Raw genomic sequence first — 27060 nt, forward strand, 5'->3', positions numbered from 1 at the left:
GACCCCTTAAGACATCATATGACCACTTAGGATACCATATAATCCCTTAGGATACCATATGACCCCTAACAACACCATATCATGTCCTAAGGGGTCATATGTTGTCGTTAAGGGTCATATGGTGTCCTGAGGGGTTATATGGTGTCGTTACGGGTCATATGGTGTCATATGGAATTCTATGACCCCTTAAGACACTATATAACCCCTAATGGCACCATATGGTATTCTAAGGGGTCAGATGGTGTCCTAAGGAGAAATATGGTCTTCTATGACCCCTTAGGACACCATATGACCCCTAATGACACCATATGGTGTCCTAAGGGGTCATATGGTGTTAAATGACCCCTTAGAACACCATATGACCCCTAACAATACCATATGGTGTCCAAAGGGGTCATATGGTTTCCTAAAGGATCATATGATATCCTAAAGGGGTCATATGGTGTTCTATGACCCCTTAGGACACCATATGACCCCACATGACACCATATGACCCCTAATGACACCATATGGTGTCTTAAGGGGTCATATGGTGTTGTTAGAGGTTATATGGTGTCCTATGGGGTCATATGGTGTTCTATAACCCCTTAGAACACCATATAACCCATATGACCCCTAACGACACCAAATGGTGTCCTAAGGGGTCATATGGTGTTCTATGACCCCTTAGGACACCATATGACCCCTAACAACACCAAATGGTGTCCTAAGGGGTCATATGGTGTTCTATGACCCCTTAGGACTCCATATGACCCCTAACAACACCATATGGTGTCCTAACAGGTCATATGATTTTCTAAGGAGTCATATGGTGTCCTAAGGGGTCATATGGTGCTCTATAACCCCTTAGGATACCATATGACCCCATACAACACCATATAATCCCTAACGACACCATATGGTATCCTAAGGGGTCATATGGTGTTCTATAACCCCTTAGGACACCATATGACCCCTAATGACAATATATGGTGTCCTAAGGGGTCATATAGTGTTCTATGACCCCTTGGGACACCATATGAGCCCTCAGGACACCATATGACCCCTTAAAAAACCATATGGTCTCCTTAGGGGTCACATGGTGTTCTATGTCCCCTTAGGACACCATATGACCCCATACAAAACCATATGACCCTTCACGACACCATATGGTGTCCTAAGGGGTCATATGGTGTCCTAAGGGGTCATAGAATACCATATGACGCATTAGGACACCATATGACCCCTAACAACATCAGATAACCCCTTAGGACACCATATGTTGTTGTTAGGGGTCATATGGTGTCCTAAGGGGTCATAGAACACCATGTGACCCCTTAGGACACCATATGTCCCGTAACAACACCATATGACCCCTTAGGATACCATATAGTGTCCTAAGGGGTCATAGAACACCATATAACACCTTAGGACACTGTATAATCCCTGAGGACACCATATGACCCCTAATGACACCATATGACCCCTAATGACACCATATGGTGTCATTAGGGGTCATATGGTGTCCTAATGGGTCATAGAATACCATATGAGCCCTTAGGACACCATATGACCCCTAATGACACCATATGATATGTCCTAAGGGGTCATATGGTGTCTTAAGGGGTCATGGAACACCATATGACCCCTAAGGACACCATATGGTGTCGTCAAGGTTCATATGGTGTCCTAAGGGGTCATAAAGCACCATATGACCCCTTAGGAAACAATATGACCCCTAATGACACCATATGACCCCTTGGGACACCATATGGTGGCCTTAGGGGTCATATGGTGTCCTAAGGGGTCATATAGCATCCTAATGGGTCATAGAATACCATATGACCCCTTAGGATACCATATAACCCCTAATAGCGCCATATGACCCTTAACGACACCATATGGTCTCCTAAGGGGTCATATGGTATCCTGAGGGGTCATATGGTGTTCTATGACCCCCTAGGACATGATATGAGCCCTTTTAACTTCCTAGTACATGACATGACCACTTGTGACACCATATGACCTCTCAAGGCACAATATGGTGTTGTTAGGGGTCATATGGTGTCCTAAGGGGTCATATGGTGTTGTTAGGGATCATATGGTGTCATAATGGATCATATGGTATTATATGACCCATTAGGAAACCATATAACCCCTTAGGACACCATATGACCCCTAACAACACCATATGACCCCTTAGGACACCATATGGTGTTATAAGGGGTCATATGGTGTCATAAAGGGTCATAGAACACCATGTGACCCCTTAGAACACTATATGGTGTCGTTAGGGGTCATATGGTGTCATTAGGGATCATACAATCTCCTAAGGGGTCATATGATGTCCTTAGGGGTCATAAAACACCAAATGGCCCCTTAGGACACCATATGACCCCTTAGGACACCATATGACCCCTAACGATACCATATTACCCCTTAGGCCACCATATGACTGTTGGCATTGCACACTCCAATGAGAATTGAAGGTGATTGAAGGTGTTGTCATTGATGGCAACTTACCAGTAACCTTGTGGATATTTAATGGCACTGGTAGGCACTTCACCGGCAGCGACAATAATGTTTATCGAGATCTCAGCTGACAGGATTTTGATTATTATATTTTGTATTTAATTGTAATATTTTTTAAGCCAACATGGCATATTGTAATAAGACTCATATATAAGTATGAGATCTTGTAGATCATTTTAAGATACATAATAGAGGATAGATATGATGGATATTTAGAGAGAATATTAAGGCAGATTTTGTAGAAGGGTTTATGGTTATTGTATGAGCTTAAACCGGTACTGAACCTAGCATAGAAAATGTTGTTTTGTAGCAGTACATTATATTGGATTCTCATAATCCATTTTGTAAGTCAGTGAGACTTCCTTTTGTATTTGAGCAATGAGCTCTAGGCAGTTGGCCTTCTTGCATGTGCAGGCCCCTCTTGTAAGTAATATCCATTCATTGGCTAGTGAGTGAATATTGTGGGTCACAAATCCCACTGAGGTTTTTCCCACACCGGGTTTCCTCGTTAAACATCTTGTGTTATGGTGTGTTGTCTATGTTATCTTTACTATTCATATTTACTACATTAATTCTTGTTTATCGGTACATTGTTTTGGAATGCAAAATACTTAATAAAATCATAAATTCTATCAACCGATTAGATACTGATTCACCACCCACCCCCCCTCTCAATATCTTTGGGACTATCATCAATCCTAACAATTGTTATCAAAGACTGGTCCTCTATTTTCAAAAGCCTAATAGCTTGAGGAAGATTATGACACCAGTACAGATGGAAAACTTGAGAAAGCAATTGGAAACAGCTCTTGCAGACTTTCATGTAGAAAAGTTGAAGAATATCAAACTTGAAGATGATCTGAAGACTACACAGGAACTCATTCAAGGACTTTAGGAGAATCTCACTATTGCTAGAAACAAAAGAAGAGAACTTCATGAGAAGATGCAGAATGATGATGATGAAAAGGAAACTCTTAATGAGCTTGTAAGCAAGATGATGTAAGAAAACATGACCATGAGGAATGAGATGCAAGATATGACTATGAGATTTTGTAAAGACATTGAAGGCAGATTGAAGAATAAAGATGACTTGACTAGAAGACTCAATGATGCTGGAAATGAAAATCTAAGACTCAGTCATGAAAAAAATATGTTAAAGATGTTAGGATTCCCACAGATACTGAGAGAGGGGGGGGGGGGGGGGGGGGTGAATCAGTATCTAACTAGTGAATTGAATTTCTTAACTTAAAACATGTAGAACATATTATAACAGTGTATCGGTATGCAAGAAATAATGCAATAAATAGAATTAAAAGCAACCACATGAAAAACACACCATAACACAATGATTTAACGAGGAAACCCGGTGTGGGAAAAACCTCGGTGGGATTTGTGACCCACAATATTCACTTACTGGCCAATAAGAGAATATTACTGCTACAAGAGGGGCCTACACATGCAAGAAGGCCAACTGCCTATAGCTCACTGCTCAAAGGAAAGTCTCACTGACTTACAATGATGGATTATACAAATCCAGTATCTTGTACTACTTCAGAATAGCATCTATAATGCCAGATCCAGTAACGGTTTCTGCTCTACCTCTTACATAAACCCTTAACCTATAATTTGCATAATAGGTCTGCCTTATTTCGCCTAAAAATGTTCTTCTATCCTACTTCCTTCTTTTTTTAAATGTTCTACAATGATCTCTCTTATATAAGAGTCATTTTACAATGATGCCAAGTTGGCTTACAAAATATTTTACAATAATAAACAAAATATAATATAACAAAAATCTTGTCGGCCTTTGTGCCGGTATACTTCCTTTTTCTGCCAGTGCCGGTGGTCTGAGTGCTGGTGTAGAGTCTGATTTTGCTAGTGACGGTGTAATGCCTTGTCGGTGCCATAGGATTGTAAGGTTTCCATCAATGACAAAACCTTCAATCACCTAGTATGTCTCATTGGAGTGTGCATATGCCAACAATCTCCCCCTTTGGCATTGATGGCACACTCATGAGAAAATTCAAAAGTGTATCCAAAACTATAATCCAAAAATGTTTCCAAAAATATGTTACCAAAAATATAAGAACTCCCCCTGAGTAGATGAGTCTTTTGTCGGTTATTTTCTCATACTACTACTCCCCCTTTGGCATCAATGACAAAGGTTGTCAAGGTGTCAATAGAGTTGTAGCCTCAACCTTGTAACTGGGTAGTTACAATTTGAAATAGATCCACCAAAATCAAGTTTATACTCTCCATAAACTTCTTACTCTCTCTTATTGTTGTCTCTGTTCTTTGAACTGTACTTGTGAGGTGTTGCATATGCTCTGTTGATGTTCTCTATCCCTGTACTAGTGCCTCAGATATTTCCTTCTGTAATGATGCTAGATAGTCCAATCTTGGACTCAGTCTTAGTCTCAAATTATTTGCCTTATTTACTATTCTCTCCTTTTCTCTTTCTAACTTAAGTAACTCTTCCTCAAAACTTGTTACATTTTGCTCAAAAACTGATAATGTATCAAGTGAGTTAACAAAATTGTCTGCAAGTTTATTGATTTCATCTTGTACCTTGCTCATTTTCTTATCTATGTCTACTATCAAAAATTTTGTCTTGCAAGTATCTTTGTACAGAGTTTTGAATTCCTTCAATAAGTTACACAGTTCCGGTAGAAGTGTGTCAAATTCTCTAGTACACTTCTTTATCTGATTTTCAAAGAATTTTTGCTTTTCAATTTCTACCTTATCTTTCAATGTCTCTTCCTTTATTTTCTCAATAGTCACTGTGTTCTAAGTGATGTATTTACACAAAGTATCAAGTTGACTTAAAGAATCCTTATTGTCTATGTTACAGTTAGGAGTTATTACCTTCAAAATTGGGATTGTGTCATCTATAGCTTTATAAGCCTATGAACTACAATCTGTTATCCTTTTGATGGAGTCCAAAAGTACTTCAATTACATTTGTTGATTTGTGGCCTGCTGAGGAGGAACCAACATTCTGAATTCTGTCGGTGGAGGAAGTAACCAAGCTTGTTGTGACCTCTGGTAGGTCTGTTTGTGTTTGTATTTCCTTAAGCAATGGTTTTTGATCTTCTCCTATTGCCGGTTGTACTATTTCCTCATGACTCTATTCCTATACCTATACCTGTTCTTGTTCTGGAGCCTTTTGCTCTTCTTGTTTCTCTGTTTGATCTCCTGTGTTATCATCTGTTGGTTTCTCTTGTGTTCGATCAGTTTGCTCAGTTACCAGTGGCTCACTAGACATGTCTATTATACCAATTGTATCTTTATCTACCACAATGTTGATCTTTTGTGCATCAACATCTACTGTGTATAAGACTTCAGGATTAGGATTTATATCCTCTGTGTTCATACTCTCATCTGTCGGTTGATCTTCAATAGTTTTTACCGGTGATGTAATTTGAGGTGGTGGGGATAAGTTATCTTTTACTTTGATACTCAGAGGTCCACAAACCTTTCCTTTTCCTTTGTCTCTCTCCTTCTGGTATACGTTTAATGGTTTGGGGTTCCTATACTCTTCCTATTTTTCTTTCTCCATAAGAAATATGTCCCATGCATTTTTTGTTTCCTTTGTTACTTCATTCACTCTTCCAACCATTAATGCAATATGCTAGTGTGTAGTAGAGAATACTGACTTGTTGGCTTCTGCAATTAAGTCATCTATCTCCTTAGGTGAGTTTACTGGATAAACAGCAAGTAACTTTTCTATTTTGATTTTCTTATCAAGCTCTACAATAGCTTGTCTTCTTACTTCCAGTCTTTTGAACAATTCATTTGGTAGATCATCTATTACTTCCATTAAGAACTTCTTATAGATGTCCATGTGTAAAATAACATTGTTTTCAACTTGTTCTTTGTCATCTTCTAACAGTGTATCATAGACCTTTTCTATGTTCTTGAGTTTCCCTTCCTCTATGATTTCATAGAGTAATTTGTCAAGAGGGGCCAAGTTTTGTTTAGTCTTCTTCCTCTTTGGTGTCAACTTTTTCTTTGGTGTTGTCTTTCTAACCGGTGACCTCACTGCCTATTGTTTTTTTCTAGTCCTTCTAGGCGAAGGTGTGGATGTTGGTGAAGGATCTCTTTTCCTTACAACTCTTTTGAAAGATACAGGCATGTCACTCTCTGAAGAAGTAGCTACCAGTGATAGGTGAGTATCAGGCTATAGAGTTCCTAACTCATCCTCAGTGATACCGGTTTGCTTTAATACATCTTCTTTAATAGCCTTAGCTTGTCTAGAACCTCTTCTTACAACTGCTTCAACCTTTTTCACTCTCTTTTTAGATTGAATTTGTTTTTCTATGGTCTCAGCACTACCAAATACTTCTTCCTTTGGTTCATTTGGTGCTTCCAAAAGTGCTTTAGGATAAGTTTCAATTATATGATCATATGTCTCATAACCCATCTCTGTTACCTAGATTGTTCTTGGGATGACTGCTTCAATCCAGATCTCATCCTTTTTTATTACAAAACATATATCATCCTTGTATTTGTTGACAATTTTCTGTGATAGTCTGATTCTTTTGTTCATCCTAACCTTAAGTGTTTGAAAATAGTCATGAATGTTCTTTTCTTTGTTCTCAGCCATGTTATTGAATAGGTCTGTCAATTGTTTTACTACTGGTATATCAAATCCAAGATTCTTATGACCAATACCAGGAACCTGTTTGGTTATGTGTAGCATCAAGCATACAAGTAGATTTCCAAATCTCAAAGTTCCTTTCTTATCCTTCTTGATTTTGCCTAAGTTATCAATCAACTCATCTTTTAACCATTCACATACATCAATTTTCACATTGTCTTTAACCATATCATAAGCACTTTTAATGCATAAACTGGAAACTGAGTTAAGTCTATTTGCATGAGTTGCTTTGTACCCTAAAATCATGCTAACAAATGTCACATTTATATCAGTCACATCATTAACTCTGAGAGATCTTCTGTCTGAAGTTGCACTAGTTAAGTTCATTACTAGGTCATTGGAGACCTTCTTGGTTTTGTCTGGTCTGTTACCGATGGATGGTAACCCTGTTACTGCTTTTACAGCTTCCTTTTTTATTTTGTGTACTGAATCAAGCCAAAAGAATGAACCATGTACCCTGCTTAAAACTATCCTAATCACCTCCTTGGGAAATTCAAGAATGCGAAGGATTTCAGTGAATCCTAGGGTTTCAACAATTTTATGTTCAAGTTTTACATTGATAGAATTCTCACATATAACAGTCTTATACATGCTTTTGATTTCTTCATCTCCTAATTCCTCTATGTTGCAATGAATATATATTCGGGGATCTTCTATGAAAACAACTCCCTTTGGAATTTGGGAAAGCGCACCTACATTGTCATCTTTCTTGGCTACCTCAGGAACTAGTTGAAATACGGGCCTAGGGCATTTTATAACCTCAACTACTATAGGGTTTGCTATGAATTCAAGTGCAGAGGAGGATGCCATGATAAATACCTTTTTCTGCCTTTGGATGGATTGATTGCTTGAAGTGCTTCGCCTCTTTGCTTGAAATCCCTTAGCTCTGCAAATTTTGTGCCCTACGAATGTTTGAAATCTCGGTGAAGTGAAATGGACCCAAAACCATAAATTTATAATGTTTATTTTGCCATCTACCACATTTAATGCATGCCGGTTAGGTAGTCACTTAACATTGTCTGCCGGTATAGAGGTAATTTCCAACTTCTCGCCATTAACTGAGGGAATTATCGCATATGTCTCATTAGATTGCCAAACCCTCAAGGAAACTTTCTTCAATTTGATGAAGAACTTCCTGCCGGTGGAGCACTACTCTGTCCTACCAGTGGAGTAATACTTTGTTCTACCGGTGGAGTATTGATTGGTTCTACTGGTGGAGAATTATTCCCAAAATCTAGATCACCTTTTCTAATCCATTGTTTTGAGAATTCTTGTTTTACCTCTTCAACTTTTTCTTTCCCTTTCAAGCTAGAACTTTTGTTGTCTGCCAGTGATCCTTTGCTTCTACAAAATTTTGCAATATGTCCAATTTTGTTACATGCATAACAAGTCACATTATTCTTTTGAATAGATTTCCCATAACCTATGCCGGTTTGTGTTCTACATTGATTAGATAGGTGTCAAAATCTTCCACAAACATAACATCTCACATTCATTCTGCAATTTTCAGAGTTGTGACCAACTTTGTTGCATTTTGAACATTGACCGGTGGGTGTGTTGATATTCTGATAATTTATAGATCTACATTCATTTGCTCTATGACCATACTTATTATAGTTAAAGCATTTTCCATTGAATTTATAAGCATTAGGTTGTCTTACCGGTTTGCTATGATCCTGAGTATTTGCAGTACCAGAGCTTTCACCAATTTCAAAACCAATTCCAAAAGTGTCACCCTTAGGTTTTTGATTCTTCAGCAAGTTACCAAGTTCCTATGAGCTTTTCTTGAATTTCTCTTTATGTTGATTTGCAGTATCCAGTTCTCTTTCTAAGACTTCTTTCTGCCTCATTAGTTCATTGGAGTCATTCTAAGTGTGCATCAGATCTGTCTTCAATAAACGATTTTCATAGCTAAGTCTTGTGTTTTCATTTGCAGCATCATTTAGTCTTTTGGTCAAATCTTCTTCATTCTTCTTCCTATCCTCAATTTCTTTACAAAATATCATAGTCATATCTTGCATCTCATTCTTCATTGTTATGTTCTCCAGTTTCAGCTTGCTTATCTGATCATTAAGTGATTCCTTTTCACCATTCTCATTTTGCATCTTTTCACAAAGTTATCTTCTCTTGTTTCTTGAAAAGGTAAGATTTTCTTGAAGTGCCCGAATGATATCCTGAGTTGCCTTTAGATCATCTTCTAGTTTGATATTTTTCAATTTTTTTGTATCATAGTCTGAAAGAGCTGCTTCTAGTTGCTTCATCAGATTTTCCATATCTACCAGTGTCAAGATCTTCCTCAAGCTGTTAGGCTTCTGAAAATAGAGGACCAGGCTCCGATACCAATTGTTAGGATTCCCACAAATACTGAGAGGGGGGGTGAATCAGTATCTAACTGGTGAATTGAATTTCTTAACTTAAAACATGTAGAACATATTGTAACAGTGTACCGATATGTGAGAAATAATGCAATAAACAGAATTAAAAGCAACCACATGAAAAACACACCATAACACAATGATTTAACGAGGAAACCCAGTGTGGGAAAAACCTCGATGGGATTTGTGACCCACAATATTCACTTACTGGCCAATAAGAGAATATTACTGCTACAAGAGGGGCCTACACATGCAAGAAGGCCAATTGCCTAAAGCTCACTGCTCAAAGGGAAGTCTCACTGACTTACAATGATGGATTATACAAATCTAGTATCTTGTACTGCTTCAGAATAACATCTATAATGCTAGATCTTGTACCGGTTTCTGCTCTGCTTCTTGCATAAACCCTTAACCTATAATTCGCATAATAGGTTTGCCTTATTTCACCTAAAAATGTTCTTCTATCTTACTTCCTTTTTTTTAAATGTTCTACAATGATCTCTCTTATATAAGAGTCATTTTACAATGATTCCAAGTCGGCTTACAAAAGATTTTACAATAATAAACAAAATATAATATAACAAAAATCTTGTCAGCTTCTATGCCGGTATGCTTCCTTTTTCTGTCGGTGTTGATGGTCTGAGTGCCAGTGTAGAGTCTGATCTTGCTAGTGCCGGTGTAATGCCTTGTCGGTGCCATAGAATTGTAAGGTTGCCATCAATGACAAATCAGTGTAGATCTAGAAACAATTAGAACACTAATACACCCACTGGTCAATGTTCCAAATGCAACAAAATTGGTCACAATTCAGAAAACTATAGAATGAATGTAAGATTTTATGTTTGTGGAAGATTTGGGCACTTATCTAATCAATGTAGAACACAAACCGGCATAGGATATGGAAAGGCTATTCAGAAGAACAATGTGACTTGTTATGCTTGTAACAAGATTGGACATATTGCAAAGTTTTGTAGAAGCAAGACTTCTCCGACAAATAATAAAGGACCCAGTTTGAAAGGGAAAGAGAAGGTAGATGAGGTAAAGCAATAATTTTCAAGACAATCGATTAGAAAGAGAGATCAGGATGTTGATGAGACTATTCCTTCACCAGTAGAATAGAGTATTACTCCATCGGTAGGAGATTCTTCATCCAACTGAAAAGAAACCTTTTGGGGGTATGGCAACAAGTTGAAAATCATGCAAGTTTACCCTCGGTTGATAGTAAGAAGATGAACTCCTTCTTCACCAGCAGATGTGTTAAGTTTCACTTAACTAGTAGGCATTTATTGTGGTTATTGAAGGAAAAGACATTATAAATCAGTGTTTTTCCCTCTTTTTCACTCACCAAGCATTCAAACTTTCAAAGAACATGAAAAACTTGAGTGAAGGCATCCTTAGCGAGAAGTGAAGCAAGTTCTTTCAAGCATCCAAACCTATCAGGCAGATTAAGGTATTTATCAATGGCTTCCTCCTCTGCTCCAGAATTCATTACAAACCCTACTGTTATTGAGGTAGTTAAACGCCCTAGGCCCGTTTTCAAAATCATCCCTGAGGTAGTGAAATAGGATGATACCCTAGGTGCTTTTCCAAAAATCCTTAAAGGAGTTGCATATGTAGAAGACCCTAGAATTTACATACATTGCCACATTGAGGAATTAGGTTCAGAGGAAATCATTAAAATGTATAAAAATGTTATCTATGATGAAAGTGGAGTTGTGAAACCCGAACATAAGGTTATTGAAACTTTAGGTTTTGTAGAAATCCTTGACATCCCAAATTTCCTGAGGTAGTAAGGATTGTGCTTAGTAGAGTTCATGGTGAATTCTTTTCGCTACTCTATTCATAAAATCACTAAAGAAGCAATTAGGGCAGTGACTAGCTTACCCTCCACCGGTAGCAGGCCAGATAAAACTAAGAAGGTTTCCAATAACACGGTGATGACTTTAACAAGTGCAACCTATGGCAGCTGATCCCTGAGAGTTAATGATGTAAAAGACATAAATGTTAGATTCATAAGCATGATCTTAGGATACAGAACCACACATGTAAACCGACTAAACTCAGTTTCAAGTCTATGTATTAAAAGTGCATATGATATGGTTAACATTGATGCTAAGATAGATGTATGTGAGTGGTTGAAGGATGAGTTGATTGGTAATCTGAAGGAAATAGAAGGAGATAAGAAAGGTGCTTTCCATTTTGGCAATCTTCTTGTATGCTTAATGCTATATCTTACAAAAGAGGTTCCTGGTATAGGCAAGAAAGACTTTGGTTTTGATATACCGATAGGAAAACAACTGTTAGATATCTTCACTGGTATGGGGACAGATAAGGATAACAACATTACTGAGTATTTCCAAGCATTTAAAGCAAAAATGAAAACAAGGGAAAGGTTACCACAAAGCATTGTAAATAAATATGAGAAGGAAATATGTTTTGTAATTAAGAAGGATGAGATCTGGATGGAGGCAGTTCTTCCTAGAACTATTTGGGAGAACATATTGAGATTGGGATTCAAGCAGAACAAAGTGAGCATACAATTGATCCCTTGGTTAGTGACATGGTTATTTACAAAAACTATTGATGCAAGCATTGAGAAACCAACAGAGTCACAGATACTAGCAATAGAGATGGGGATAAGGAGGGGGAGGGAGATAGAGAGGGAAAGGGGAAGAAAATAATGGAGATGCCTATAAATTGGAGGGAGGGATAAGAGGAGAGATGAAAGAATAAAGAGAGAGAAGAGTATAAGGGGATTGAGGGAGAGGTAGACATGGAGGGACTACAAGACCTAGGGAAGGAGAAGATAGAGAGGAGGGGGAAAGAGAGAAGAGGACGAGAGAGTTCAAAAATAAATAGGGGTAAAGGGGGAGGGAGATAGAGGGGAAGAGAGAGGGAGGGAACTAGAGATGGGACAAATATATAGGTGAGAGAACTATATTGGGAAAGAGAGATGAGAGACTTAGATGACAAGAGAGAGGAATGAGATAGATAGAGGGGGGGGGAGAGAGGTGAGTAATGAGACATGATGAAGAGGTAGATAGGTGGACGAGAAAGAAGTGATAAACCTAGAGAGGTGAGAGAGAGTTGATGACCTAGAATGTAGAGAGAGAATAAAAAAGTGGGGGAGTGAGATATATATGGGGGTATGTATGGATGGGGAGGTAGAGAGGGAGAGGGGAAGAAAGGAAGGGAGAGACCTAGAGAGGGGAGGAAGGGAGAAGATAAGAGATAGAAGAACAAAGAGAGGAGTAAGAGGGAATAGATGGAGAGGTAGACATGGAGGGAGTGAGAGACCTATGGAAGGAGGAGATAAAGAGGTTATGGGAGGAAGATAAAATGAGGTAGTTCATAAAGGAATAGGGTTAAGGAGGAGGGAGAGAGAGGTAGAGAGGGACAGAAAGAACTATATAAGGGGCATATAGATAGGTGAGAGATCTAGATGGCCAGAGAGGAGTGAGATAGATAGAGGGGGATAAAGAGACTTGGGTAACGAGACCTATATGCAGAGGTAGATAGGTGGAGAGGAAGGGAGGGAGAAACCTAAAGAGGAGAGAGAGGGTGGGATGGAGAGGTAATGACCTAGAAAATGAAGATAGAGAATAAGAGAGGAAGAGAGAAGATGAAAGAGTGGGAAAGGGAGATAGAGAGGGAGAGAAGAAGAAAGGAAGGTAGAGACTTGGAGAGGGGGGGAGGGAGAATAGAGGAGATAGAAGAACAAAGAGATGAGTAAGAGGAGATGGATAGAGAGGTAGACATGGAGGGAGTGAGAGACCTAGAGAATGAGGAGATAGATAGGTTTGGAGAGAGAGACAAAAGAGGGAGAGAGTTCATAAATAGATAGAGGTAAGGAGAAGGGAGAGAAAGGTGGAGAGGGAGGGAGAGAACTAGAGGGTGGACAATTAGATAAGTGAGAAACCTAGAGGGGGAGAGAAAGGTGGGTAATAATAGAGGGAGGGAGAGGCAGTGAGGTGAATAGGGAGGGAGGGACATCACTAGATATGGAGAGAGAGAGAGGATACAAGGGATAGGTAGTGACCAAGAGAAAGGAATGGGAGGGGAGAGAAACAATAAGAGAGTGAGAGAGAAGAGAGAGGGATAGGGAGAGAGTCAAGGATAGAGAAGTGAGAGAGACAAGAGAGGGAGAGAGATAGGTCTAGAGTTTAGGGAAGATAAAGAGAGTGAGATAAATATCTAAAGAATGATAATAGGAGTATGTTGATTACTAAAATTTGACATGTTGATTATTGAAATTTGACTAAACCTAAAATTTTATATGATCCTCTAAAAATTAGAATCTACATTACAAGTCCTATAGAGCTATACTTAAATGTTATATTTCATGCATATATTCTCCTTTGGGGGTGGATATAACTTTTGCACAAATTGGAAAATCTACACACTCAAAAAACCTTCACATTGGACAATTAAGAACATTTGGTGCTTGCCAAATGCAAAAGAATGACTTTTCACATTCGGCGAGTGCCAAATGTGAAAATTCAAAATTTTGCATTTGGCGAGTGCCATAATTGGTGCTCGCCAAATGGTTTTCTTGTGAGAATACCAACCCTTTGGGTTGGATTTGCCTTGGGCATCCAACCCGTAGGTTTGGATGGCCTTTTCATGCCAATGATGTATTTTTATGAAAAGACAAAAAGTGGCACCTTTTTGGTACCACAACTTGGTGCACTTACCCAAAAGAGGTTTATCCATCAAAAACCCTCAATCCTATCAAAATTCTTAGTTCTAATCCTTGTTGGTTTGTGGCTAGATCTACTGGAATTGATGGTCTCTAAGTAAAAAATAACAATTTTCATACAGCTAATAGTGGAAACCCTAATTTTTCACCACCACACTTCCTAAGTCTTACATCGAAGCAATGCATTCTAAAAAATCACAAAGAAATGAAAAATCAAGAATCATTTGGATTGCCAAGTCACTTGTACAAGACTTGCACACTATTAAAGAAAAACCAAAATTGGCATTCAAGTTTTCTATTCCAAGGGCTTCACTCAAATCTTCTATCTTAAACACCTCATCACCTCCTTCAACCATTTATATCTCGAAATCCGCATCCTTTTCCTCATCAAAATCAAAAACTCCAAAATCCACTTTTTCTCCATCATTCCACCACCCTTCAAGGTGTGTGCTAATGTTGATCTTGCCAACATTTCAATCAAATCATGCACAAGCCTTCCAACATCCCATCCATTATCCAATGGATATTTTCCATCCTTTTTTCCCTCTTATCCAATCCTTTTTATAAATACTTACCCTAGTTCCATCCAATCATCCATCTCATTCATTACCCTACCAATGTCTTTCAACATACTTCCAATGGCAATAGTCTATTCTAGCATATTTTTCAAGGGTACTATCCAATCAACAATATGCTTGAGTCTTTCCACCATCTCCTATCTTCCAAAAGAGAAAACATTTTAAAAAAATAAAAAAATAATTGTCACCTTGATGAAAACCTAACAAACAGGCATCTTGTGTGACCAAAATAGTAGAGTAACCATTCATCTAGTGTTCAAAACCTGGCAAATAAATGCATAGGGCAAGTACCATGATGAAAACCTTGCAAACAAGCATCACATGTAATCCATAATCCCTTTTACACTTTACATTGGGGCAAGTTTTATCTGTGTGCATCCCTCATCCTCCATTATCTCTCATTGACTCTGTATCTATCCATATCCCCTTTTTCATCTTTGATCTTGACAAGGTTAAGGATCTTTTCAGGATTCATGTGTCCTATCTATTACACTTGATCCACACCCTTCAACTCTTATCCATTATTTTATCCATTTCTTGCTTCCATCCTTCATTACCACCTTTGATCTTTTTTATCTTATCTTCATCCTACCTAGATCTATCCTTTGATCTTGATCAAAATTAAGGATATAAAATGCAAAATACTTCTTGACATGTTGATTCTTTTGGATCACATGAAATTCATTACACTGTATCCTTGATTTATATTGTTATATCTGGTCCCTATGCTTGGATTAATATGTTATCCTAATGTGAGATAATCCTTGAAAATTGCATAAGCTTCCTCGATCATTCACTTATCCATTCATTTCTCATTAGTTCATTCGCCTGCTCAAAATCCATTTTGCCTTGCTAGACACTAGAGAAAACATTCAAAAAATATTAAAAAACATAAAAAGTCCTAAAGAAATCTAAAAATCATAAAAAGATCTTGAAGAAATCTTTTAAATCTTAAAAAGTCCCGAAAAAACCCTAAAAATGAAAACATTTAAAAAAACTAAAAATCATAAAAAAAATTCAATAAGATCTAAAAACATTTCATAAACGTTGTGAAAACACAAACACTTTAGACAAACTTGTAGCTTTGGACTTCAACAAAATCACGACCTGATGAGACCAAGATCGAGTAGACGTAACAAAATCCTTTCAATCTATCAAATTAAACACACCAGCTATAAAAAAAACATTTTGGTATGAAGCATGATGTTTGTTTGTTTGGTAGCTTTTATTATATTCATTTCTTTCATCATTTCATGTCCTTTCTTTCATCTTTCTTCATTTTTTTTCTTTAATACTTTCATCACCTTCATTTATCTCATCACTTATTTTGTTATTTCATCACCTTCTCTCTTTTATCATTTAATTTCCATCATTTATTTCATCATTTCAACTCCTTTTCATCATTTTCTATCATTCATTTCTTTCTTTCATCTTCCCTTCATAATCTTTTTCATCCTTCTTTTCTCAAAGATTAATCAATCACTTTATTCAACTGATACATATTTCTTAATCCAATATAAAATCAATCAATTTGCTTCTTAGCATGCAATCTCATCATGTCTTGATCAATCAATCAATCATTCTAGCAACTTATCTTGTGCTAGCATCAATATGAATCAACTTAATTAGCTCAATCGGCTTAATCAGCTTATCAAATTGGCTATACAGATCATTTCCATCAATTGTTCAGATACGCCTATCAATTGTGCATTTTCCTCAAATGTTCATCTCTACTTAATCACTCGCAAAATATCAATTATCTAATTTTTTTCTCATAATCTATCAAGAGATCAATCTTCTCACAATTTGTTCAATCAATCTCTCAAGGGGGCATATCATAACTATCATTATCCTTACTAGGATATCTCTATGGCATATATCATTTACTCAATTTTTCTTTGAAACAATGTGATAGGCTACATAGTCTCAAACAAGGGCAAAATGTAGACACATAAATTTTTCAATCCAATGTCCTCATACATTATCATAATTTTTCTATTGATTAAATGGATATCATTATATATTCATTAATATTTCTCTATTTTTGATCAATTCATTAAAATTCTTTAATAAATGTGTTCTAATAATAAATTCATTCTTATGAATTCCTAATCTCTTCACTTCATAACCCATCCTATTTATCTCCTTCTACATCCATTAATCTCATCCACCCAGCCAATGTAGGATAAATAACTCATCTCTCCATCCACCTCCTTTATCCCACATTCATCCCTCAAGTCACTTTTCTCATGAGGACATTTATAAATGCATTCATTTGCCCTCACATAAGCTCTCTCATTTATTGCAATCTTGACGTCATATTGTTGTTTTGTTTCGCTTACTTGAGAAATCCAAGCTATCATTCAATCACTTGATTCCATTCTTTCATATCCTCTTGTGCATGGTGTTAAAAATCTGAAAGCACAAATCTTAATTGCAAGATCTTGTGGATAGGAGAGTAATGGAGTGAGGTTTCATGAATGCATTTTTCTTTGTTTACTTAATATTTATTTTTGTGTTTGTATTCATTAGGGAATTAATCCATTGTGTGATGTTGGATTTATATACTTTAATCCCGAGCTTATGGTTGAGCTTTAGGGGTTTAAGAAGTGTTTTTTGTATCCATCATCAATAGGTGGCTTTTGGAGTGTGAGGTTTTTCTCTCAGAAGGATTTTCCCCACATAAATCATTGTGTTATGGTATGAATGCTATTGTGAATTTTCTATTTAACTATTGTAAAGATCTGAAAAGTTTTTGCATTACACTCGTCTTAGGATTACTATAGGAATTTGTTATGCAACCTCAATTTTCTTACATTCTCCAATAGAGTTGCCAATCTAGTTGTTCTCAAATCTACACACATTAAATCCTAAACATTTGCCATGACTTATAATCAGAATTAATGGTAGGCTTGACCAACAAATGAGAGAATGAAATTTATTCATTCTTCATTAATTCGAACAAATATATTCTCATCCATTCAACCAAGACTTGTTAGATTAACCGTAGAATACCAATATTCTTAGTCTTATCTTACTATTCAGCTCTGAGAATGTCCAACACCTAAACTAAAATAAAATGCTAAAAAAATATTGAAATGGTTTGTTGGTTTCCTAAACTTTGGGAAAGAAATTTATAGACCAGTACTTTACTTGTGCAACATAGTCACATTTTTATGTGGTAAATACTTTCATATGACACCAAAACTCATATATAAGGGGTACAATTATGTCAATGTATTACAAAGATGCCCAAGGATAGATATTTCTTGTAATTATCCTTATAGATTCATAAAAAATGCACAATTCGCCACATTCCATTTAAAGAAAACTAATTCATTTATTGAATAAAAGCAATAAATAGAATATGCAACTGAAGAAAGCTAAATTGATAAACAAATTAGATCCTTGGTCTCTTTGTTTAAAATAAAAGCATACATATTCATGGCTCAGACAATTACCAAAAGTATACACAGCAGTGTTTTCATTAGATTAACCTGAATAGAAAACCATCATTCAGAATGTTATTCATTTACAATGTAGAAATCTGCAACCTAAAATCCAATTTTAGTCACTTTCCGCTACATAAATATACCTCCCAAATGTTTTGACAGCTTGTGCCCAAAGCCCGGAACCGCTAATCGACATTACAGATCTCTCTTTATAAAATTTTGCAATCAGGTTAGCCTACAGCCCTAGATAGAAACAATTTGCACACTTGAGCAGATATTGAATAATATCCATATAGGGATATGCACTTATTTTCGATTGGTACATTTGTCTAAAATCAACTTTCCCTTGAAATGAACTGGAAATGAAAAATAATTGCTCTTTTCCTTGAAAATTACCAAAACTAGGCCACTTGATTTGTTGGGAATCTATCCCCGAGAATCTGTAAGTTTGATTTGCAGATCTCTTTTTTATATTGTGACAATAACATCTCCATCTTTCCTTCATTATCGATCTACGCAAATATTGCAGTCAGTACCTGCAAAACAAAAACATAGTTAGAAAAACATACAGCATTTTGACTTACTATTCTGCTTCTGCAATTTTCCTATTCTATCTCCTTTTCTCAGGCTTTCTAGTTTCAATCATATCCTCCTATAGCTAAACATTTATACATTTGAGCACTTTCTGAGATCAAATTTTCTCCTCCCATAATGATACTCTATAGATCACGATCACTTGCAATTTCCTCGATTATTAGCATTTGGACTAAAAGCAACCTTCCTGTTGAATCCACCAGCAATTCATAACTTGTACCATGCACCACTGTTCCAATCAGGTACACGTTAAGGAATTCAGATATTGTAGCCTTCAATAAACTAGAGTTCGTTGTTAAAACAAATTAATACCACCCTGTGCAATAGACTGAAATTGCTTTTATTGCACCCACACACAACTTTGCATCACACTTCTATAGTGGAAAACTATACTCCATCAGACTCAAATTTTGCATCGATGAAGTCTATATATCAAACCACACCTTGAAGCCTTTATTCTTTAAACTTGGCACACAATACTACACAAATTGATTGTATGGTATTGGCCATTCTCACTCACTAAATGCATTCCTCTACTTTATTAATGTGAAGCCCATAATCCATTGGATCTTGTCATAATGTAACATCCAGCTGCGATGAAACATGTCCATCGTTATCTGCAAGCCCTATGAACTGTTTGCAATACAATCTTAAAAAAGTTTCTGGACTCATAAACCTCCACCCTATTTCCTAGATACATGATCATTGAAAACAACCATAGTTGCGAAGGAGAAACTCTGTTGAGAGCTCTGCGACGATTGTCTGTTTTCATGGTATCAGAGCTAAGCATGTTCCCGTGCTTGTTAGTTGGAAGAAGTTAATGGATCTGGCATAATGTTTGCTGGTGCTACTAGCTTGAAGATGCTGATAAAGATGATGATCTCTGTGGTATCATAGATGCAGAGGCTAACCGTAAAGTGCTACAGATGAAGTTGCCAGCTGTAGCTATAGTTCCAGAACTTGTGGTCTGCTATGTGAGCTGTGAAAGATGTAGTTCTTCGAGCTGAATTTGCTGTTGAAGAAATAGAAGCTGCCAAGTGGATCCGTTCAAACAGATCAGTAAAAAGAAAATCGCTCAAGATGCTGAGGAAGGGTTTCTTGATGGAGATTTGTCAGAGTTTGTTTTTTCTGCAGGTGAAGATGGTGAAATGCCTTGGAGCTGGATAGTTGGGAAGCAATAAAAAGGTCAGTCTTAAATCCCACACACTAAGCAAGTGGAGAGTATTAGTCAATTTTGAATGTTTAATATTTTTAAATCTAGAACTATATTCTTAGAGTGATCATATACATTAAGCAACATATTAAACATAAAAAATATCAATCAACTTTAAGTATTTAACACTTATATGCTTAATATATAATGTTTAACTCATTCCGAACAACAATGGTTGTCATTACCTCGCCCTGCCATTGAAGTTGTTGTTGTGGACATCTCAATAGCTCGAATTGCTGCATGGAACAGCGACCAGCTCCCTATCTATGAGCCTAGCCTTGATAACGTTGTCAAATGCATTTCATGGAGGCAGACATTATCTTCATCTCAGTCAATACACCAACAAAGACCCGAGGACTTGGGGTTTTTAAGGCTGCAGATCTGACCTACTGGGAGAGTGCTGCTCGAATGATTGCAGATATTTCAAAGCCTGACAAAATTGTTGTGGAAAAGTCTACAGAAGTATGAAAACAGTAAATTGCCACAAAGCCAGGTGAGTAAGATGCTACCAATCGGTGAAGGGGAGAGTCAACACAGTCTTATATAGTTCGTGAAGTTTTCTGCTCCATTTGGTTTGTCTTTATCTTTGTGTTGTGTTTATCACAACGCAGTTTGAATCAATGGAGGTAAATATGGAATTTACTCTAGAGCTGATGTTAACTAGCATATATATATTTTGAAAAATATGTCAAGAGATATCATTCTTAATATTCATTATAATTGAAACTAAACTTTTAAGTAGCTAAAATAAATTATCAAGATGCTTTTATAAAAAATTAATTATAATTCTAATAACACACTCTATCAACATGATTTGTGTGGTATCTATTTGTAGTTGTCTAATTGTGTTTTTTTCTATACTTCAATCAATAGTTGACTTAACTATTCAAAATGCATGCATGGTTAATAATGAAAGAATAGTTATACAATAACAATTACTTCAAATATTATTCTTAATCTTCACTATAATTGAACCAAAACTTTTAAATAGCTAACAAAAACTATATAACTCTACAAAAATCAAACTATAATTCTATTAACTAATAACATAGTCTACCAATGATTTGTCTAGCATATATTTGTAGTTGTCTAATTATATTTTTTCTATACTTCAATGAATAATTGATTTAATTGTTCAAAATTAATGCATGATTATTAGCCATAACATGTTGTATGATACCAAAAATAAGATGAAATGACTATAATTTGTTAAAAATAGTTACTTCAAAACCACCATTTTAAGAAACACAATAGAATGGAGAATGTGGTGGGAAATTAGTCATTCAATAGGAATAGCAGAATATTAAATATGAGGAAATCAATGAAGAAAACCTAATTTTTAATAATTTTTAATATTTGCATTGATTTCAAAGCAAAATTAACCATTGCATTATTATTCTTCTATTGGCATGGATTAATAATACAAATTTACTTTAACTTGAGAGATAAAAATATATAATTGTACATTAATACTAAACTTTTTTAATGTATGACTTAATAAACAAAAATCTAGAGCTTTAGGATAGAGCATTCAATATGTAATAAAGATGTAGATTATATGTAGTACTTGTCATTGTCAATTTATTTATATTCAATTATTGAGTATTTTGTTGTGAGGAAAGATGAATTACAAAACTATTTGTGAACCTTGATAAAATTTATCATTAATATTATTTATTAATCTTATATTTCACATATTGCAATCTTTAATATCATAAAGTTCTTCCTTGTAAGAAATTTAAAGTATATATGCATTTTTAATATCATATATCTAATAATAACACCAAGGACCACATATCATATAAGTGGTCAAAATAGAAATGAAACCATTAGCCATGGCAATATAATAAAGAGAAACACAACAATCATCATGAAAAAGAATAGATAGATGCCTGATAAGTTATAGAGATCTAAAATAAAATTAAAAACATAAAAAATGGACATCCAAAATTTAAATCTAAACCAAACCCTAACCCTAAAGTTAAGGGTGGGTAGTTAGAGATTAAGAATAAATCACAAAGTGGAAAGTTCAAACCTTAATGAACTGATAGAAATAAATCACAAATATGGATACATTCAAAAACTAATAAAATCTGAAGTAAAATATAACTAGTAAAATTATTATACTTGAAACAACTAATGCATATAGATAAACACTAAACAAAAGAAATTTAAGAGTGTACCAATGTCATATTCAACATTTCATGTAAGAAAAATATCACGCCTCATATAAAATTCCTTAAATTCCTATCTATAAAAATTAATCACCACCATAAATAATATTACCTAGGGTAAAGATCTAGAATAGACTATGCTAATATACTTTTCTTTTTTTTTTAATGAAGAAAGCTGAAGTAAAAAGTACATAAAGATAAGAGTCCAATAAAGGTGCTGCTAATAAGAAGATAACAACAAAAAATCTTAACAAGCACTACATAAGAGAACCATTATTTACAAAAGAACCACTGTTATAATCAGCCTATACAAGACTGATGAAGTTCTACAATAACAAGATCAAAAATAACAAAAAAATACTATTACACTAATAAAAAAAACTATTACATCGACAACTTAAATAACATTGGAAACTGTTTGGCACTTATCATGAAACTGCAAAAACTGTATCTTGATCTCCAACTGCCTGTGATAGTAGCCATCTTATTTCAACTAAAAACAAAGAAAACAAACTGTACCATGCTATCAGATTAAAACTTCTACATGACAGAACATCTGCTTGCTACTATACTTCCTAATATACTACTGGAATATGAGGAAAGTGGAAAAGGAAGTAATCCTCTTATTCCGACCAAGTGATATTTACTTGCTAACATAATCAATCTTTACTGAAGTAAATTTTATGGGAGATGTAGTCAAATCTTTGGCCGACTTTGGGACGAGCGTAACAACTATTTCATCATCATCCTCTATGCCCAAATCTTCCAGCGTCTCAGAAATCCCAATCTTGAAAGTCTCCTTAGTAGTCAATGACTTCATAGACCCATCTGTCATTTTGCCGTGCCCAATAGTAGTAAAGGAGCCCGCATAATGAGGGTTGTTGAAGGGAGTGCTAGTGGTGGCCTCGGGATAATTTATGAATATTTCAAACGCTGAAAACGCCTTTCTGTCAGTCTCCACTCCCTCAATCTTAAGAATCTCCACCTGCCCTTTCCCAGGACTCTTGTTCGGCCTCTCAACCTTAAAGGTCAAAGGAGACGACAGATTCTTGGACTTCTCATCGACAGCCTTTTCAAAGGTGGATGTTTTAGGCTTAGGATTGAGCTTTCCAGCCTTCTTCAATGACCGGCCATTCTTCAACCAGGGGAGCTCTCTTTCCTGGTATTGATACCTAAGCTTGCTTATATCATAACAGTCGCCGGCTTTAACCTTTACAAGCTGCTTATTCTCATCAAAGAACAGGAAATCGGTCTCCAAAAGATCTTTGTCCTCGAAATTTTTGTTGCCCAATTTGTTGGTCCAGATGTGCCACATGCGGTCCACATTGGAGTGATGGGAATAGAACAGAGGATCTCTGCCTGCCGAGTATAAGCTGCCGATGTTTTCACGGTTTGGGTTACTGGGAGAGCCGCCCCATTGATGCACAAGATTATGCGGAGAACTTTCCAGCGTTCCCGACGTCAATGTAGTAGTTACTCCGTCCTCGTACCTGACATTCCAACCAGTATTAATGGTAGCAAGTGCAGTCGGATACTAAACTTTTATGTATTATCATTTTGTATTGTAAAGTTTTAATGGAATAAAAGACCATCTATAAAGTCAAATTCAATGATTTGAATGTGTGATTAAAAGAAGCTAAGCGGATTCCAGTTAAAAAATAAACAATAAATTTAACTCACCGAACAGTCGCACCGTGGAAGAGCTCTGCAGTTCCCGCACCAGACACCATGTGGTTATAGATGTTAGAATAGGTGGCACTCACATCGCCTGAGTCACAGCTGGTTGTGGCCGCCAGATTGATACGGATGGGAGGCTGGTGACATGGATCCCTGTTACTGTCGTACATGGAGCGGCTCTTGTCTGTGTACATGGCGGGAATCGCCATCCCATCCTCGTGGTCCCAGTTCCAGAATGGCAGCGCAAAGGTATCGTCTTGGATAAGAGATCCCAAAATGCGCTCGTAGAAATACATATACCAACGATGGAAAGGCGCAAAGATCCAGGACTTGTGAACCTGCACAGTATCTGATCCCACCTTGTAGGCTCCATTGCAGTATGCGCAGTGCACTCTGCCTTGCTGGAAAAAACTCCGAGGGTCATCGGAGGGGAGGTTCTTCATTGCCGTCAATGCCTTATCGTACTTTTCGATGAAATCCTTGTCCACCAGATGCGCCGCTTTACGCGTCCGCAACGGGAGAGACGTGGGAAATTTGAAGTCCACGGCAATTTCTCCGGCCTTGAATGGAGGACAGCACCCACCATCTACCGTTGCGTTAGTCGGAAGATCAGTCGGGTACGTACATTTCGACAGATCGGGCGCCGGAAATGGCTTCGACATGGCCTTCCCGCTCGTGAAAGCCGCAACGCCCAATGTCGATGACGATAACAGCAGCCGGCGGCGGTCCATTTCCATGCGTCCGTCTTCTTTATTCTCACAACGAACTCGCATTGATGCTAAATTCTTTGTGTGAGCACCGTGAGTTTTCCTCGCTTTGCTTGCACATGAAATCTGCTGCTTCGAATCTAATGGAAGCCATTGATTTGTGCTGCGTGCATGCGAGAACATTGGCAAAGCAATCATTTTACTCTCCATCGCCTCAAACTCTATTCTTCTTGAGAATGCAGACCTTAAGGCATTCCATCCTCTATATATAATAAATTTCTTGAAAACAAAAATTTAATTAATTTGAAAAGATGTAAATGCGTATTCACTGGCACGTGGAAAATCAAGACAGAGAGTACGAAGATGCGATACCTAGTCTTTCAGCTTTAACGCAAAATGTGGAATGGGAGACGAGGCAGGTGAGATTTGACAGAATCCTTATCTCACTCAACGTAATAATTTCAGCATATGCACAAGATAGATTTGTCAAAACTTTCAAGGAAAAGTTTGAATAAAAAAATGATTTATCTTTTGTCGTCATGCCAAAGGTAACCATTAAAGCACGAGATGAAAGTGGTGACAACTAGATTTTGCAAAAGCAGTACATGAGCTGGGCCCACCATTTTCACATTTCAAGACAAATCATTCTGTAGAAAGATTTTACATTTTCACATTTCTAGACAAATCATCCTGTAGAAAGATATGACAGATTTTAAAGCACGAGATGAAGGTGCGGTGGGGCCGACAGAAATTTTGTGTGGCAATTAATGGTCTTTATTTTGACTTGATGGTATTCATAGTATTATTAATGGTCTTTATGTCATTTTCTATTTGTTGTCATCGTAAAATTTATTGATGAAGATTTTATCACATTTTCTAGTTCAATATACATTTTCCATGTGTTCGTATAAATTCATATACCGATATTTATTTATTTTATTTTTTTCTTATACAAATAAAGTTACTATTATTTGGAGTTATGTGTAATTGTTTCAAATTAGTTATTTGTCTTAATTATTTTTTTCTTTACTTTTAGCAAAAATTTATACTAATCTTTTGGTGATTATTAGGTTATTATAATTTAAAATAAGGTGTAAGTTTGGTTTATAGAATATTATTTTCCTATCAAATTTGCATAAAAATGATTTTTAAGTATAGTTTTCAAATTTCATCTTATATGAAGTGTAAACAAAATGACTTACATGAGTAGAATCCAATGAGATTAGAAAATAATTAAATACTATCCTAATTTTTTTTTTATTTGATTTTTTTTTTAAATTATCACAGTGATAAAAAAAAAAAATCAATTAATTGCTTAAATTGGGTACGCAAAAATACAATTGTGGGAAGGTGTCCTTCCTCCACATAGAAGAAACAAATAGTTTTAAGAACTTAAAAAACCAACTATTGATGCCCTTGATCAAGGATAAAAAATGTACCTGAGGGAAAAAAAAATGTGGTTAGTAAAAAACAATTTGTTTATTGAAATATTAGATAAGACATTGACTTATTGGAAATAATGAATAACATTTTCTAAGTAAGACACCTATACAATTTACATCATTTTTGTGTCCCTACCTTAATGTGTCCCATTTTAGCTATTATCGAGACTAATTTTTTTACAATATTAAAAGCCATTGATTTGTGGTGCATAATAATAATAAATAAATAAACCTATTTATCTTTTGTGTTCATTCACAGCACCATTCCAGTTTTACGATGAAAGAGGAGAGTGAGACTTTTAAACACGAGATGCAGGTGGTGACATATAACTCTCCCCACTAGTCCAGTACACGACATAATTAACGTTGTATGCAGTCAACTCAAACGTCCTATCACAAGCCTGTCACATCTCTGGACTAATCATTCTGTACAAAGATTTTTCAGATTTTAAAGCACCGGATAAAAGGTATGGATGGGGACGACAGAAATTTTACGCGGCAATTGTACAAGTTAAAGTCTACCGTCCAGTAGTGCAGACCACAAACTTTTGTACTTTTTGAAACATGTGAATCAAATGGCTATGCAGCGGACAGAATGGCCCACCCCATGTCATGCATCCCACCATCACCCTTACGGTGACTTCTGCGAAAAGGACGGATTCCCGTACGTTATTTCCTTCAATCCTACGGGAACTGTGCCCTTCCCTATTTCCTTCAATCCTACGGGAACTGTGCCCTTCCCCACTCTCGTGACATTTTTCATTTTTTTGACTCTCTTTTTAACTAAGTCTTCTTTTTACAAGTCCGTGGGGGTGGATGAAAGTTTTTTTTTTAAATGTATGATTATATTTTAAATTGAAATCATTTATTTTAATATTTATTTATAATTTTTTATTTATTATATTTTTTCTATTTTTTAAGTTATATTTGTAAAATAATAAATATAATAAATTTATATTTAATTATATATTTATTTATT

The 27060-nt window shown here is 36.2% G+C and overlaps 1 protein-coding gene across 1 annotated transcript; it reads right to left on the minus strand.

The window, feature by feature from the left end:
• Nucleotides 1–22686: 22686 nt before the first annotated feature.
• LOC131042303 (polyphenol oxidase I, chloroplastic) lies at nucleotides 22687–24889 on the minus strand. The gene is made up of 2 exons (XM_057975647.2): nucleotides 23936–24889; nucleotides 22687–23745 (listed from the first exon to the last, which is right to left on the minus strand). The coding sequence occupies exons 1-2, from the start codon at nucleotides 24847–24849 to the stop codon at nucleotides 22899–22901; spliced, it is 1761 nt and encodes a 586-aa protein (XP_057831630.1). The 5' UTR covers nucleotides 24850–24889; the 3' UTR covers nucleotides 22687–22898.
• Between the last annotated feature and the right edge of the window lie 2171 nt (nucleotides 24890–27060).

The sequence above is a fragment of the Cryptomeria japonica genome, chromosome 5, assembly GCF_030272615.1.
Source record: "Cryptomeria japonica chromosome 5, Sugi_1.0, whole genome shotgun sequence".
NCBI lineage: Eukaryota > Viridiplantae > Streptophyta > Pinopsida > Cupressales > Cupressaceae > Cryptomeria > Cryptomeria japonica.